The sequence below is a fragment of the Microcaecilia unicolor genome, chromosome 10, assembly GCF_901765095.1.
Source record: "Microcaecilia unicolor chromosome 10, aMicUni1.1, whole genome shotgun sequence".
Taxonomy (NCBI): domain Eukaryota; kingdom Metazoa; phylum Chordata; class Amphibia; order Gymnophiona; family Siphonopidae; genus Microcaecilia; species Microcaecilia unicolor.
In genome coordinates, this window is record NC_044040.1 from 203,053,501 (window position 1) to 203,070,100 (window position 16,600).

The 16,600-nt window shown below is 40.8% G+C and overlaps 1 protein-coding gene across 3 annotated transcripts in view; it reads right to left on the reverse strand.

Moving 5' to 3' along the window:
• ZMAT3 (zinc finger matrin-type 3) overlaps positions 1–16,600 on the reverse strand; it is a 50,633-nt gene that overhangs the window by 28,044 nt on the left and 5,989 nt on the right. For 2 of the 3 annotated variants that reach the window (XM_030215931.1, XM_030215932.1), the window contains exon 3: positions 5,647–5,769. The exons of the other annotated variant lie outside the window; for it this stretch is intronic. In XM_030215931.1, coding sequence (XP_030071791.1) covers positions 5,647–5,769 — 123 coding nt within the window. The remainder of the gene's footprint in view (positions 1–5,646; positions 5,770–16,600) is intronic. 3 annotated transcript variants of the gene reach the window in all.

A 16,600-nucleotide genomic window follows, 5' to 3' on the forward strand; every position in this document is an offset into this window, starting at 1 on the left:
TGAGTAGGGACTGTCTTTTCGTGTATGATGTACAGTGCTGCGTATGCCTTGTAGCGCTATAGAAGTGATAAGTAGTAGTAGTGCTCAGCGTAATTGAGGTGCCAAACCACCACATAACACAGTACCAGCATATAGCACTCCAACCTTACTCCATCACAGCACCGGATCCCTCTCTCCCTGCCCAATCACTTTTCCAGTTAGTATATCTGACTTCTAAGGTCTGCAACCTCTATGTTTTCATATCAAATGTCACTTATTTCAAAGCAGGTATCCGGTAATGAAGTGCTGCTGGTCTCCTGTGAACTGAAATAGTGAAGACCATGTGCAATAATTAAACAAAGAGCACTGTTTTAATTATTGCACACAAACTTCGCTATTTCAGTTCACAGGATACCAGCAACACTTCATTACCGGATACCTGCTTTGAGCACTTCCGACCTCACACTTATATTACATGGACATGCTGAACTCCACCTGCATATTATACAAAGGTAGATTTTTACATTAAAGTTAAAACATGAGATAATACGGTATTCAGAGCTTCCTGACAAAAGGTAACAGGATCCCAAACCTCCTCATTTGTTTAGGTAAAACATCCTGACTGTCCATACAAGTACTGTTTTTCTTTACAGCTATTGATAAATATTCTGAAGGGTCTTAAATACGGCCCTCAGCTTGAGATCATTCATGTGGAGCTTTCTCTCCTGCAGAGACCAGAAACCTTGAGTTTTGTAGAGGCTCAAAATGTGCTCTCCATGCCCATGGAGATGCATCCATGATGCGAGAAACCTGTGGTTGTTGAAACTGGAAGAGGCAACCCTTCTTCAGGTTCATATCCATTTTCCACCATTGAAGGGAACATATGATAGTCACTGGAATAGAAACGTTGACTGAAGATACCACCAAATAACTCTCATCTTCAGTCTCACAAGAGGAACAACATGGAAAGTAGCAGCCATGTGTTCTAGCAATTAAAAACGCATTATTGTGTGCAGCAGAGACATTTTGTGAACAGACGAGAACTTCAAGTGCCAGTCTAGAAGATAGTATGTCCAGACCCATGCTTATAAATGTAATACAATGAGCTGGATGTAAGGTAGATTTCTCCAAGTTGAGAAGAAAATAGATTTTGCATAGTAGCCCTTATAGAAGCAATCACTGACAACAGAGCAGGACTAGAGTGTAGCGTAGCCAATCATCCAGATTGGGATATACAAAGTGCCCCTTTTTCTAAAGATGAGCTGCGACCACTGCCAGGCACTTTGCAAACACTCTGAGGGTCAGAAGACAGGCCAAATGGTACAGCTTGGTATTGATAATGACAAACTAGGAAAGTAAACTGGACGAATGGCCTAAGGTTCAGGGGTATCCAACCTTGGCCCTTGCCAGGTCGGGCTTTCAGGATTTCCCCAATGAATATGCATGAGATCTAGTTGCATACAATGGAGGCAGTGAATACAAACAGTTCGCATGCATATTCATGGAGGAAATCCTGAAACTCCAACTGGATTGCAGAACTTGAGGACCAAGACTAGATAACCCTGGTCTAAGTGGATGGGGATGTGAATGTAGGTATCTTTGAGATTGAGGAACTTCAAACAAACCTTTTGATTGAGTAGGAGAAATATTGTGGAGATGGGAGTTCATCCTGAACTTTTTTCTTTTTTTTTTACAAATATATTGAGGCTCCCGAGGCCAAGGATGAGTCCGATGCCTCTGGTTTTCTTAGTGATGAGGAAGAATTTTGAGTAGAACCACTGACCTCTCTAGTAAGGAGGAACCTCTACTACTGCACTGTTTTCCACAAGTGTCCAATTATGCAGCAAGGAGTTGGGCTTGATGACCTGGAACTCTGGATAATTAGCAAGGTTCCCAAAGAGGAGGTTAGTTTGTAACCCTAGTCGATTATGCATAAAACCCATCTGTCTGTGTTAACTGCATGCCAGGCTTCTTGAAAGAATTGGATCCTGCTTCCTACTGGTATACAGTCAAAAAGAATGGCTGGGCTTAAGGCATGTGGTCGCCAAGACCGACTGTTGCTTCCTCTCTGGGTGTATCTGGTAGACGTCTGCCTTTGGGGAAGCTGTCTGCCATATGATTGGTATGGTTTACTGTGGTAGAATTGTTGAAAAAAAATTGCTGGGGTTATTGTCTCCTATACACTGACTGGGATCCTCTACGATATGTGGTAAATTATACTAAAAGAAGATAGCTCCCTTATAGTGGGGAGTTCTTTAATCTGAATAATTGTTCTTTGACTATCACCAAACAAGTTGTCTCCTATATAAAATGCATCTGCCACACAGACCATCTCTGAGGCCAGATGCTCAAAGCCAAGCCATTCTGTATGCCAAATTAGCAACTGCTGCTGATCAGGAAGTGATACCATAAGCATCAAAAGGTAGCTTTTCCAAATCCAAAACACATTCTTGAACAGAAGTACCAATGGAAGATAAATGTACCAAACTGACTCTGGAAGAAAGGCAGGAAGAAAAAAAAAAGTTAGTCAGTTGTTGCAAGATGTAGAGATAATGGAGCATTTGGAGTTGGTAAGCCAAGATGTTTAATGTCAACGTGGAAATTTAATAAACTTTCCAACCCACATCTAAAATTCTACAATCTTTACCAGAAGGTATGCTGGTGTTAGGTTTAGCCATAATGGATTTTTTTTTTTATGGCAGCCTCTGAGACCACAGACTGATAAGGCAGCAGAGTGTGGTCATGACCAAAAAGCAGAGGAAATTTTTATATTCTGAACACTTAGATAAATGTTTTCAGTAACAAAGACTTCCACACCTCAAGTTTTAGGTCTATCAAAATTTGGTTGATGGCGTAAAGAAAGACTCCTTAGGGGATATCATAGCCTCTGAATCTGTAGGATTTCCATAGGTCTTAAAGAAAGAGCCTTAATTTTTAGCAGAAACATGGGACAAGACATGTCCTCATGTTGATCAGAGAGCTTGTCATCAGTGACAGATGGAGAAGAGAAAGAATAGGAGGCTCTTGAGAATCTTTTGTGCACAAACACAGTGCAACTGCGAGAGAGTCCTCATCATTGGAATCCTTAATTATGGTAACTAAATCTGGGGAAGACCAACCACAATCATCGGAGGGAAAAGAGGGATGTTGGCAGTGAATAGGTATCTGAAGAGGGGTAGTTCTCAGAAAATATATCAGGAATGCTAGAAGCTGAGTCAGTATCTGAAGTTAAAAGCAAAGCTGAACTCTGTCAAACCTTTGCAGAAGCAGCAGGTATTGGTATTACCATTATTGTGCGAACAGTTACATTCTGAGATGAAGTAACACCCTCAGGGAGGAGCAGAGGCATCAACACACCAGAGGAAATCAGCTCAGTAGAGGACGGTTTCAGTTGTTGAGTACCTGCTTTAAAAATCTCAGGGCATCTCAGAGAATGTGGAGGAAGTGTAACAGAAACTGCAGCTTTACTTACTAACTTTGACTGATATTTCCCACTGGAGACACAGATGGTAAGAGGGAGTGCCTCAAGCTTAGTGAGGTTCTGTTTAGTGAGCTTTTTTGGCACTGGAGGCACAAGAGTTTTGGTTTTTTTTTATGACTTTGTCCTCCAGAAGAGCAACCGCCAGCCGCAGGGGAGGAGGTGTGGAGAATGCGACCTCTGCCTGCTAGTTTCCAGTGCCTTAGTGTTTCCTCTCTTGTTTTATTATATATAATAAATATGAAGGGAAATAGGAGAATGTAAGCCGCATTGAGCCTGCCATGAGTGGGATAGCACGGGGTACAAATGTAAAAAAAAACTAGGCAACCGCTTTGTCCAAAGGAGAAAATAGAAGACTGAGGTGGTATGGGAGGAGTCAGGTTTAGGCAGGAGTACTTGAACAGGCTCAGGGACTTCGGGGAACAAACAAACAAAAAGTTCCCTGAGCTAGGGGAGAGCATCACACATGGATCTGTCTGGAGGGCTTCACCATCAAAAGTGTGTCTGCATATCCCCTGCTTTTTGATGAAGAATACCTGCTATTTTATAAGAGGATGGGGATGGGATTTGATACATCGGACTTTCTATGGTTACAATCAAAGCAGTGTACATATTATATATAGGTACTTAAGGAATATAAAGGAATTATGTATCCCACATTGTGACCCAAGAATATTAAACAGTATTATTCATCTGCTAAAGAGAGAAAGATATCAATGAGTCAAAAGTGAAGAACAATATTTTGGAGCAAAGGAGTGAAGAAATATTTAAGACAGTGTGCAATGGCCTTCATCCCTGATTACGCAGAACAGAAGACTTGCTTCTTGCCCACCCACACAACTCCTGCTCTGAAGATGACTATACCTTAAACCATGTCCCCCAAACCCCTTATACTCATCCCCCAGTTTTCTCGTCTCCATCTTCCCTACACCATACCCCTCCCCAATCTCTTTCCTTTTGCCTATCATGCCTTGTTTACCTTTCCATGTTCATTCACATATTCTTAAAACCTTATAATACTTTGTAATTCTATTTATTACGTAAGCCACATTGAACCTGCTGTGTGTGGGAAAGCGCGGGGTACAAATGTAATAAATAAATATAATTTTTTGGAGCGTATATCCAGGGCCATGACAAATGTTGGCGGTACATTAGATAATTAGACTTTTTTTTTTCAAAAATGCAGTGGCCGAGGAACAATAATTAAAATACACAATCAAAATTAAATAAAGCTAAATCGAAACAAAAAAAACCCAGTACAGAACTGATTAATGCCCTATATCCTTTTACTTCTATATACCTGGGCTCATAACGCCAGATGAAATAAGTTTGGTTGTCTCGATCTAGTATAGACAGCTTCTCAATTTACATTGCAAAAACACTGTGCTGGCCCCATAGCAAGTGCTGCACACTGATCCCCAAGATAGATCTTCCACTCCACGGGTCATCTGGGAATGCTGCAGAGATTTATTTACAGTCACCAAGGGGGAGGGAATTATGATTATTGTTTAAGGCCAACTTCTGATTTGACAGATTTTGGGCCTATGATTGCAAAAGCTCTGGAAGGTGGCCTGATACATGGCCGTTGGCCCAGGACCACCACTGCAACAGACATACTAGGTACATTGGAGGCAGAACAATATAAAACAGGAAGGCTCATGGTACCAGATCCCAGCCCTGGTTCCAAACCGAGCTGGAAAGTGCAGAGTCAAAAACAAAAGAAAAACCATATACAATACCACTTTGTAACTCCGTATTTATTCATTGCATTTGTATCCCACATTTTTCCACCTCTTTGCAGGCTCAATGTGGCTTACAGAGTTATTGTTGTTACATAGAGAATAGCAGAATCGAGAGTTAACAAGTAGATATAAGAAGCAAACACAAAATTGATAGTAGGTGCAGGTGTCATAAGGTAACGTGGTCGAGATTTGAACTCAGTACAAATCCAATCAACTTGATACCAGTCAATACCAATGTAAGCTGCATGGTGGAGGTGCATGTCAAACCTAATACCCCTGCTTTGGATAACACCTAGTTTAAGGCCATTATAGCATTCTGTATTTAAAAAGAAATAATCCTCATCATTCATTGTGCATTCCAGCCTTCATACTCAGTGAAACATCTGAATTAAAATGCAATACCATCCCCTACTTTGAGGTTTTATTTCACACATGTATACACCTTACTTGGGGCGTGGGAAGAGTAAGCACAGTCTGAGCAGGAGGTTCTACTGGATTATTCATTCTAGAGGAAGCTGGACAACTATTTGCTGCACAGTAATTGCGAAGCTTCTTGCTGTGGTTTTTACCCTGAGAACAAAAGAAATAAAAAAAACAAAACAAAACATTGGGATGTCCAAAAATTCATTCATAAGCTTGTTTACCTGATTAAGGATAAGAACAGGAAATATGAATAAAAATTTTAAATCTTTTACAATTATTTCAACACACATCTAATCAAGCAAACTGAAAAGCAAATGGTTATAAATAGTCTGGATAGCAAAATGCTGCAAAATAGATTTGATCTTCCAGATTTCCATGAGGAATAGTCACGACACAGATTTGCACATGTTTCATTAAACACAAGGATTATCGGCATAATTTAGCAAATCTTATCGTTACTAAAACAGATGAATTAACGCGGATGCTTTTTCTCACTGCACTTGCTAACGTGATTTTCCATCCCTACAGATTTTGCCATGTTTGCTGGTATTATTCTGAAAAAGTACAAACTAGGAGAACTCATACTGAATACAGTCCACAAGTTTTGGGAGGCTGAGGGAGAGGAGGGAGAAAAGAATGAGGAATAAGAAGGGGAAAAGCGAGAGATTTATCAATGAAAAATAGTTTCATTGTATAAAATCTGTTAAGGGCAATAAGAGAAAAGGCTTAAAAAGTGCCCTGAACACTGACATCTTGTCAACAGCAGTTGCTGAGACAGGTGACAGCAGTGGCCAGCGTGACAGTAGCGTTGCATTGGAAGCAAAAAAAACAGTCCCCTCAATTACAAGATGGCAAAACAAATTATGTTTCAACTTTTTTATTGTATTATCGTAATAGCAGACCGTTATACAAACACCAAAATTAGTACATATACATCACAGTCAACTACGTATAACATCAACAATATTTTTGTAATAATTTCCCCCCCTTTTTTCCCCCTCCCCTCCAATAAGCTGACATATTATTGTAAAATTGTTGACAAAAGAAAAAGAATAACATCATTTACATAATAAAGTATAATAATATCAGCCTCCATTGTCTTATGTGTTTTCATTTGTTACCCTTTGGTCTCAGCTTTATAATATAACCAATATCACATCTTGATCAAAAGACCCCCCTCCCCCCCTATTAACCTATAAATGAGTCTTCTGTTATCACAATTGATACCCAAGAATATTACAGAGTGTTAAGAATTCGACTTCTCCCTCTGTGAGTCATCCCATCCAAATAACACCCCCAAATTTTTAGAAAGCGCTCTTTTCGCTTGTATGTTCCTTTTGCCTCTCTCACTTCCCAAGTAAGCAATTGGTGTACCTGGTTCCGCCAATGCCAGAAGGTCGGAGGGTGTGCAGAGGTCCAGTGCTGCATTATGCATTTCTTGGCAATGAGACATGTTTTGCGGCATAGCACCATTTTATCTTTGTTTAGCCTGGGAAAGGCGTCATGTTTATCTAGCACTAAACATAGAGGGTTCAATGCTATATCACAATTGACAATTGTAGACAGAAATACAGCTATGTGTCTCCAGTATCTTTTTATTAAAGGGCACACCCATATCGCATGATATAGCGTATTATCTGCCCTCTGACATTTCAGGCAGGTAGCGGTATGGATGCTCCCTGACTTGTATAGTTGAGTCTGGGTAAAATAAGCCCTATGCAGTATACGAAACGCACATTCCCGAAGGCCTGCCCCTCCTACTATTCTGGGTATATAGATGGCAAAACAAATTAAAATGTGTGTGTGAGATGGAAAGGCTCATAGCAATACGAAAACATCGGACAGGTCAGTGGCATTCAACATGGCAGCTCTTTGTAAACGCAGTTAACTAGAATTAGAGAGAGAATGCAGTTTATGAGTGTGGAGGACCAGAGTAAGAATTGGGGGAAAGGAAAAGGGGAGGGACAGAAAAAAAAAATGTTATAAAGCTGTTGAAGTCTACGAAGGAACAGGGCTGATACAATGGGGATGAAGTGAATGTAACACTGGGTAAATAAAATGTTCCTGTTTTTTTTTTCTTATGTACAAAAAAAAAAAAGCGAAGATTGTTTGTTTAAAAAACTCTGTTGTAAAGATTGAAAGTTCAATAAAGACTTCTCACAAATAAAAAAAAAAAAAAAATGTGCCCTGAACACTTTGGAAGAAGCTTTGTCTGAAGTATCACTGGCTGTTTCAGTAGAGGAGAATGCCATTAAAGTTCTGTGTAGGTGGTATTGGCCCCCCCCCCCCTGACTTCACCGTATATTTCCAACAGTTTCCTTGCTTTGTTGGAGAGGGTGTGGTAAGAAGGGCACAATGAGGCATATTTTCAAAGCACTTAGCCTTCCAAAGTTCCATAGAAACCTATGGAACTTTGGAAGGCTAAGTGCTTTGAAAATATGCCTCAATGGCTCCTATTTGATGGTCCTGTGTCAAAGCAAGAGAATACTGAAGACCTATTCAAATCAAATCAAACTAGGGCTTACATACCGCTAAATTCCCCATCAGGGTTCTGTGAGGTTTACATCAATTAAATGCTAGCTTGCAACTAGTACAATTTACACTAAGAATCTAATATGCAACATGTAAGAAGATCAGCCCATGGTCAATGAGGGAGAAACAGGGGATCATAATCAAGTCTGGCTCAGGAATCTCGAGAGATCTTTGGAGTTGGGCAGTCATTCAGTCAAGATTGCAGCACTGGGTTGGGCTCCCTATTCAATGGCATCCACTTGTTTTTCTTTTTGAAAAAAAGCCCCAAGGACTTTCCCCGATTCCAATCCTTGTTTGTTCGTCAGGTCTTGAACACATGCTAAGCTGATTTTGGCTACCCACTGGAAACAACAGTGTCCCTTCTTTTGTTCAGTGGTTGACTAAGTTGTGGTACCTTTGTGACATGGAGCGCTTGATTTTGCTTGTTTTAAAAACATGTATGTTATGTTGTAACCCACCTTGGATAAAGGCAGGCTACAAATTAATAAAACAAACATTACAAAATACACCATATCTAAGTGGGAAAAGCTTTGGAAACCTTTCTTAGCCAACTGTTCACAGTGACTGCACATTGGTGGTTGTTTTGATGGGGGGGGGGGGGTCTTTCATCTTGTGAGTTTGACAGTTCCCTTGTCCTTCTCTACCATGGGATGGAGATGGGGAGGGGGTTTACTTGTTCGAGATGGGTCTATTTTACCAAAAATGTATAGAAGTGTTTTATTTAACTTGATTTTACTTTATTGCCTGTAATCCACTTGGGAGGTTGTTCTATTCTCCCCATTTCCAAATGTACTCCTGACATGGAATGAGTTTCCCTTTGTTTTGCTTAGTTTTTTTTGTTATGCCAGTTTGGTTCTTGTATGTATTCATATTCTGGATTACAATAAAGACTTCTAAAAGTTAAAAAGAGCTCTCTTACCACATAGCCCTGTGAGCCTGGGGTCTTTTTACCCGCTGCAGTAAAAAGAGCCCTGGCACGCGGGAAAAACGGACCCCCGACGCTAGCGCAGGGCCCTTTTTCCCGCAGTTTGGTAAAAGGACCCCTAAGCAAAGAGGACATCCAAACTTTTCTTTCACTGGCACTCTGAACATAGGAAAAGAAAGCATGTAAATACATGGACATGGCGCAATTTTAGGGCTTCTTTTACAAAGCCACGCTAATAAGTCCCACACAACAAATTCTCCATAGGAACTGAATGGTCTTCCTCTCATTTGCCGCACACAAATTGTTAGCGCAGCTTTGAAAAAGAAGCCTTTAATGAGACCCTCATGAAAACCACCTCAGCGTCATCAAGCTTAGATCATTCTTAATAGTGTTGCCAAATTACAAGCAGTTTTTAAGTACCTGCTAGACATATTCCCACTGCATCCTGAAAAGCAATAACAAATTGAGTGACATTACCATGAACCTATACCCATATACAATTTTTTAAGGGCAAATGCAGAATGCAGATAAAATCCACAGTCACCCCATTTTCACTTCTTACCGAATACTGTAAACTCTGCTTGACTTAAGCTTGCAACTTTTCCTTCACTTCCCCACAAATACAGAGTCCTGTGCCCTATGCTCTCATAAACTCTGATACTACTGTGCTCTGATATTCTCTATTCCACAGAAAGGATGACGAATGCAAGGGAAAGTATTTCCTTGTGTTACTACTGAGGCTATTCTACTTCAAATCCATACCGTGACTTTTTGTTTTAGGGGCATCCCTTCCAACTAAATACACTTGCCTTTTGTGTATTTGATCTTTAGAAGTGACATAGTAGATAAGACTTGAACGGTCCACCCAGTATGTCCAATAAACCACACTCATGATTAAACCAACAACGAATGTAGTATAAAATACTTGATCCTGGTCTTTCTTTGCCATTTCTGGGACATAGACCATAGAAGTCCACTGTCCTTACGTTCCAACTTCTGGAGTACATATATATATATATATATATACTAGTAAAAAAGGCCCGTTTCCAAAACCAATGAAACGGGCGCTAGCATGTGGCTTTTTTTGTGTGTGTGTATGTGTCACAGAGTTATTTTGTGTGTGTGTGTGTGTGTGTGAGTGTGTGAGGGTGCGGTGTGTGTGCAGGTTGTTGATGTGTGTCTTTTTTTGTTTTGTTTTTTGCTTGGGGGTTGGGGGATGTGCTGTGCTGTCCTTGGTCGCTGTTTGCTGCTGGCTGGGTCGCGGGTAATCCTTCCAGCTGGGCCGCAGCTTGTCCTGTGCGCCCACGTCCCTGTTGGTGACGGGCACGTTGTTTTCCGGCTCCTCTGACTCCATGTCAAGTGATCCCAAATATATTCTGTGCTATAGGCCCTCTGGCACTCTTCAGTACTGGCATTAGGCATTTAAAAATTTCTCCCCCCCCCCCCCCCCCCGGTCTATTTTTGCACATACCCACAGCAGGAATATTCTTCTCTCGTTCCAGCGGTGGTTCTGTGCTCTCCGTGCTGCACAGATAATGAGCCATTTGGCTGGGGAATGCTCCTCCCTTATTGTCACGTAGTTTCCTCTGATTGGTCCGTCTTACGTTGCCTAGTGTTGCCTGGGAACGGTGTTGTGATGGTCCTTTGTGTTTCAGAATGTTGAGGGTGTTTTTTCTGATTGGTCCGTCATGCGAGGGCGGGGCAGAGAGACATGGTCAGTGTTGAGGCTTCACCACCATGAATCCATGAACCCTTCAGGGAGTGACTGAGTGACTTCAGAACGTTGAGGGTGAGTTTTATTATAGTAGATATATATACACACACACACATATATATACTTTCTGCCTCACCATTTCACAATATCTAGGTGGTTACAATAAAATTTCACAAACAGCACAATTATTTTCAACACCCACGATGTGTTCACATTACTCAGTTCTGAATACAATACATTAAAATATTCTAAAAAGCTTACTAGGAAAGCTATCTTTACCAACCTATGATGAATATTCATGGTTTTCCTCCATTCTAAGTAATGAATTCCAGAGTTTTGGTCCATAGCAGCAACAATGCTGTTCTCTTTGTACTTGGTAACTGCATTTTTGTCTATGATGGCAGGTCAGCTAAAACTGCTGGGATGATCTTAAAAATGTCCTTGTTGGCTTATCTGGCTCCAATACTGTTGCCAAATAACCTGGCAAACCAGCACAAAAGCACTGGGAATTTAACATTTGAAGGCCTCCATTATAAGGGAAAGGAAAAGGGGATGGGATTTGATATGCTGCCGTTCTGTGGTTACAATCAAAGCAGTTTACATATTATATACAGGTACTTATTTTATACCTGGGGCAATGGAAGGTTAAGTGACTTCTCAGAGTCACAAGGAACTGCAGTGGAATTTGAACCTGGTTCTCCAGGTTCTCAGGCCCACCGCACCAACCTTTAGGCTACTTGGTAAATTCAAATTAGTGATCATATCTTACAGTGCTTTCCTTAGTGCAGCTGTCCTTTTAATATGCTTGGTAATGTTAATTAAACCAATATAACCTGAATATTATCTATATATATAAAACTCACCCTCAACGTTCTATTTGCACTGACGTCACTGAAGCCAGGTTCGTAAGTTCGAAGCTCTGAAGCCACAGAAAATCAGTCTGTGGGCCCCGCCCTCGCGTCAAACGTTATGACGTTGAGGGCGGAGCACATTCTCAGCTCCAACGTTGTACTGCACTGTAGCTCTGCTCCGCCCTCGCGTCAAAACGCGATGTCGAGGGTGGAGCACACGGGGGGCTTGCCAAAAGGGCCAGGGTCACACATTCGCACGGAGGCTGCAGGGGGGCTGGCGACACACGGAGACACAAAGGGACGGAGGTGAGCCTTGCTAGCGCCCGTTTCATTGCGATTTGAAATGGGCCTTCCTTACTAGTAATCAATAAGTTCTACAACGGATCCCTGCAACAAGAAATTCTGCCTTGAGCTATCAGGATGTTTGTTATACATTGAATCGGTACAAACAGCAGCATTTAATAAAACATTACCCAAAAATCGATGTAAAATTGACATAAATATCTATATCTATCTCATCTCCCACTCAGCACACACTCAAGTGGTGTGAGTGTACTTAGGAAGGCTATTACTGTCCAGTAATCTGATGATGGAGTACTTTCCTTTGATTTTTGGCTCTTTTTTTTAAATTGTAAACCACTGTGACTTGTAAAAAGGGTGGTATATCAAAATCTTTTTAAACTATTATTTATTTATTTTTTATTTTATTGCATTTGTATCCCACATTTTCCCACCTATTTGCGGGCTCAGTGTGGCTTACAATACATTGTAGTGATGGAAGTACAATCTGTTACAACATAATTATGGTTACATTATGAGGCGTTAAGTTAAAACAAAGTCCAAGTAGCGTTAAGGAGAATAAAACAATGGCAAGAACAACAAAACAATAGAAGAACACCGGCTACTGATTGGGCAGCAGAGCAATAGCAAGAGATCGTTCGGGTATAATATTTTCTGTTTTTTACCTGTAAATTAGGTTTAAACGTGTTAAAATTGCGGGGGGATGAAAGTACAGAAGAGAATGTATTGATGCATTGCTAACAGTGTGTGTGGACTTCATGTGTTTTGATCCTTTCGATACATTTTTTCATTAAATTTTTCATAAATTTTTTTATTAAACTAATGGCCCAGCTAAACAACCCTCCCAAACCACATCATAAATACTCATATTCACCAGTATAATCCATGCAGTTAGGGGGGACAATTCTATAAAGGGCACTAAAAATTAGGTGCCCAAAATCTGGGCACAAAGCTAGTATTTTATAATGACAAATCTGTACACTTAATTTGTTATAGAATACTAGTCAGCAATCAGGCCCCTAAATTTATGACCGAGCACTTCTGCTTATTCTATGGCAGATGTAAATGGGCGTGCCTACATTTTGCTCATTTCACCTGTGACCTTCCCATGTGAACACCACCTTTGCTGTTTTTACACACTAGAACGCTTAGGCGCCAAGTTATCAAATAGCACGTAAATGCACTTAGGGGCTCATTTTCAATGCACTTAGAGGCATATTTTCAAAGCACTTTGGGAGGCTAAGTTCCATAGGTTTCTATGGAACTTTGGGAGGCTAAGTGCTTTGAAAATGAGCCTCTTAGCCTTCCAAAGTTCAATAGGTTTCTATGGAACTTTGGAAGGCTAAGTGCTTTGAAATATGCCTCTATGTCATTTAACAGCTGTTTCACCCCTGTTTTAGCATTTATCTTCCATTTAAGCACAAAAGGTTAGGCACCAAACTTTTGGCACACGATATGGGGTTATGGTGCAACAGTCGCAGCAAGAGCCCTTTAGGTGGGTGGCCTACCCCTGTCAAGGGTGGTGCCAGTCCTTTTAAGGTGACATTTCCCAGCAAAGGGAGTAGGCCTACAGTCTTTAAAAGTAATGAAGCATGTACAGGTAAGTCTCCCGATGAAGAAAGTGTGCTCCAATGAGAAGAGGTCCTTCCTGACTACTGGCCTCACTCTAGGGTCTGAGAACTAAGACTGAGCATTTTACTTTGCTGTGTTCCTCCTGTCCATCCTGCTGCCCATTCTATTGTCCAACACTGCTGACTTGGCTCTCATTTTGAGCCATATGGTTCAGGAACCCCAAGCTGGTCTCAAATCTCATGACTGTAGCATCAGAGATCCTACACCACATAACCCAAACCTGAGCCAAGTTATGCAGTCATACTGAAGTGAAGACCCCGTTTTGACAGCTACAGCAAATGCAAAAGGGGAAAAAAACCTCATGGAGGAAAGAATGCAATTTCTAGGCACCACTGCAACCTAGTACTTGAAACCATCAAACCCTGCCCAAAGGATATAAACATGTTATCACGCAATTAATGTACCTAGACCACACAGATTTATGGCAAACTGACATTTTCAAAACTCACACACAAGGAAAAAGTGGTAACCAAATTTAAAAAAGATCCTAGAGGAGAACAGGGAAATTATAGACTGGTGAGTCTGACGTCGGTGACGGGCAAAATGGTAGAGACTATTATTAAGAACAAAATTGCAGAGCATATTCAAAAGCATGGATTAATGAGACAAAGTCAACATGGATTTAGTGAAGGGAAATCTTGCCTCACCAATCTACTACATTTCTTTGAAGGGGTGAACAAACATGTGGATAAAGGGGAGTCGGTTGATATTGTGTATCTGGATTTTAAGGCATTTGACAAAGTACCTCATGAAAGACTCCAGAGGAAATTGGAGAGTCGTGGGATAGGAGGTAGTGTTCTATTGTGGATTAAAAACTGGTTAAAAGATAGAAAACAGAGAGTAGGGTTAAATGTTCAGTATTCTCAATGGAGAAGGGTAGTTAGTGGGGCTCCTCAGGGGTCTGTTCTGGGACCACTGCTTTTTAGCATATTTATGAATGACCTAGAGATGGGAGTAACTAGTGAGGTAATTAAATTTGCTGATGACACAAAGTTATTCAAAGTCGTTAAATCGCGGGAGGATTGTGAAAAATTACAAGAGGACCTTACGAGACTGGGAGACTGGGCGCGTAAATGGCAGATGACGTTTAATGTGAACAAGTGCAAAGTGATGCATGTGGGAAAGAGGAACCCGAATTGTAGCTACGTCATGCAAGGTTCCACATTAGGAGTCACGGACCAAGAAAGGGATCTAGGTGTCGTCGTTGATGATACATTGAAACCTTCTGCTCAGTATGCTGCTGCAGCTAAGAAAGCAAATAGAATGTTAGGTATTATTAGGAAAGGAATGGAAAACAAAAATAATGATGTTATAATGCTTTTGTATCGCTCCATGGTGCGACCGCATCTCGAATATTGTGTTCAATTCTGGTTGCCGCATCTCAAAAAAAGATATAGTTGTATTAGAAAAGGTGCAGAGAAGGGCGATGAAAATGATAAAGGGGATGGGACGACTTCCCTATGAGGAAAGGCTAAAGCAGCAAGGGCTCTTCAGCTTGGAGAAAAGACGGCTGAGAGGCGATATGATAGAGATCTATAAAATACTGAGTGGAGTGGAATGGGTAGACGTGAAGCGTCTGTTTACGCTTTCCAAAAATACTAGGACTAGGGGGCATGCGATGAAGCTACAAAGTAGTAAATTTAAAACGAATCGGAGAAACTTTTTCTTCACTCAACATGTAATTCAACTCTGGAATTCACTGCCAGAAAATGTGGTAAAGGCAGTTAGCTTAGCAGAGTTTTAAAAAAGGTTTGGATTCCTTCCTAAAGGAAAAGTCCATAGACCATTATTAAATTGGACTTGGGGAAAATCCACTATTTCTGGGATAAGCAGCATAAAATGTTTTGTACTTTTTTGGGGATCTTGCCAGGTATTTGTGACCTGGATTGGCCACTGTTGGAAACAGGATGCTGGGCTTGATGGACCTTTGGTCTTTCCCAGTATGGCAATACTTATGTACCATGTGTGGAACAGAGTGCACACCCCAAAGTCTGACACTGTAGTGACCTAAACAATGAAAGTAAACTCATTCCAATCTTACAAAAAAGAGCTACATAAGTATTTATTGGAGTAATACTGTAAATGTCGTCCAAATTTGAGCGCCAAAATGCTGGGCACCGAATCTGAATTCTACAACAGCATCTGGGCCCCCAGACTATTAGAGAACAGCTCGTTAACTCAGCACCATCACTTACGCCATGAATATGGCACACATAAACGTGTGTAAATGTTGCACTTTAACATTTAAACTTATAATATTCTATAAGTTATAATTGCAAGTGTGGGAGCCATCCATGCGCCTTCTCCTGTGAACACCCCTTGCAGTTACACGTGACCTGACCTACTACACACTCCCATTCTAGAATACTGCTGTGCACCTACACGAGTGAATGCTACATTCATGTACGTATGTGCCCGTATTCTATAATCTTAGCATCTATATGTAAGTGCCATTTGCACGCTAAGAATATAGTATTTGGCGGTATACTCTCTCTCAGGTTGCTGTCAAAAGTAGAGAACAAACACATTTTATTTTACATTTTTTTTTAATCCAAAAAAATTGATTCCTTTTCATATTGTTAGGTTACTTCCCACAAAAGTTTGAAACCCATATCCGTAACTCCTTCATCAAGGCTTCTTGTGTTGCCACATATCCAATATATATGTAGTTTTCTCTTTGTCTTGCGCGTAAGATATTCTATTTACCCTTTAAGCTAACAGTACCAAAACATTTCCTGCACATCATAAGCTTACTAGTATACTTGTTTGTCCTCTTTGTCTGTCCTAATTAGATTGTAAGCTCTGTCAAGCAGGGACTGTCTCTTCATGTAAAAGTGTACAGCGCTGCGTACATCTAGTAGCGCTATAGAAATGATAAGTAGTATTAGTACTGTAAACAAACCAGGGAAACCGGTGAATTTAGGGATTTTTGATTAGGTTACCGGTATACTGTGGCAGCTCTAGAAATATTCAACCAACACCTAAATGTACACAAAGGACCCTGTTTACTCAGGTGCGTTAGTG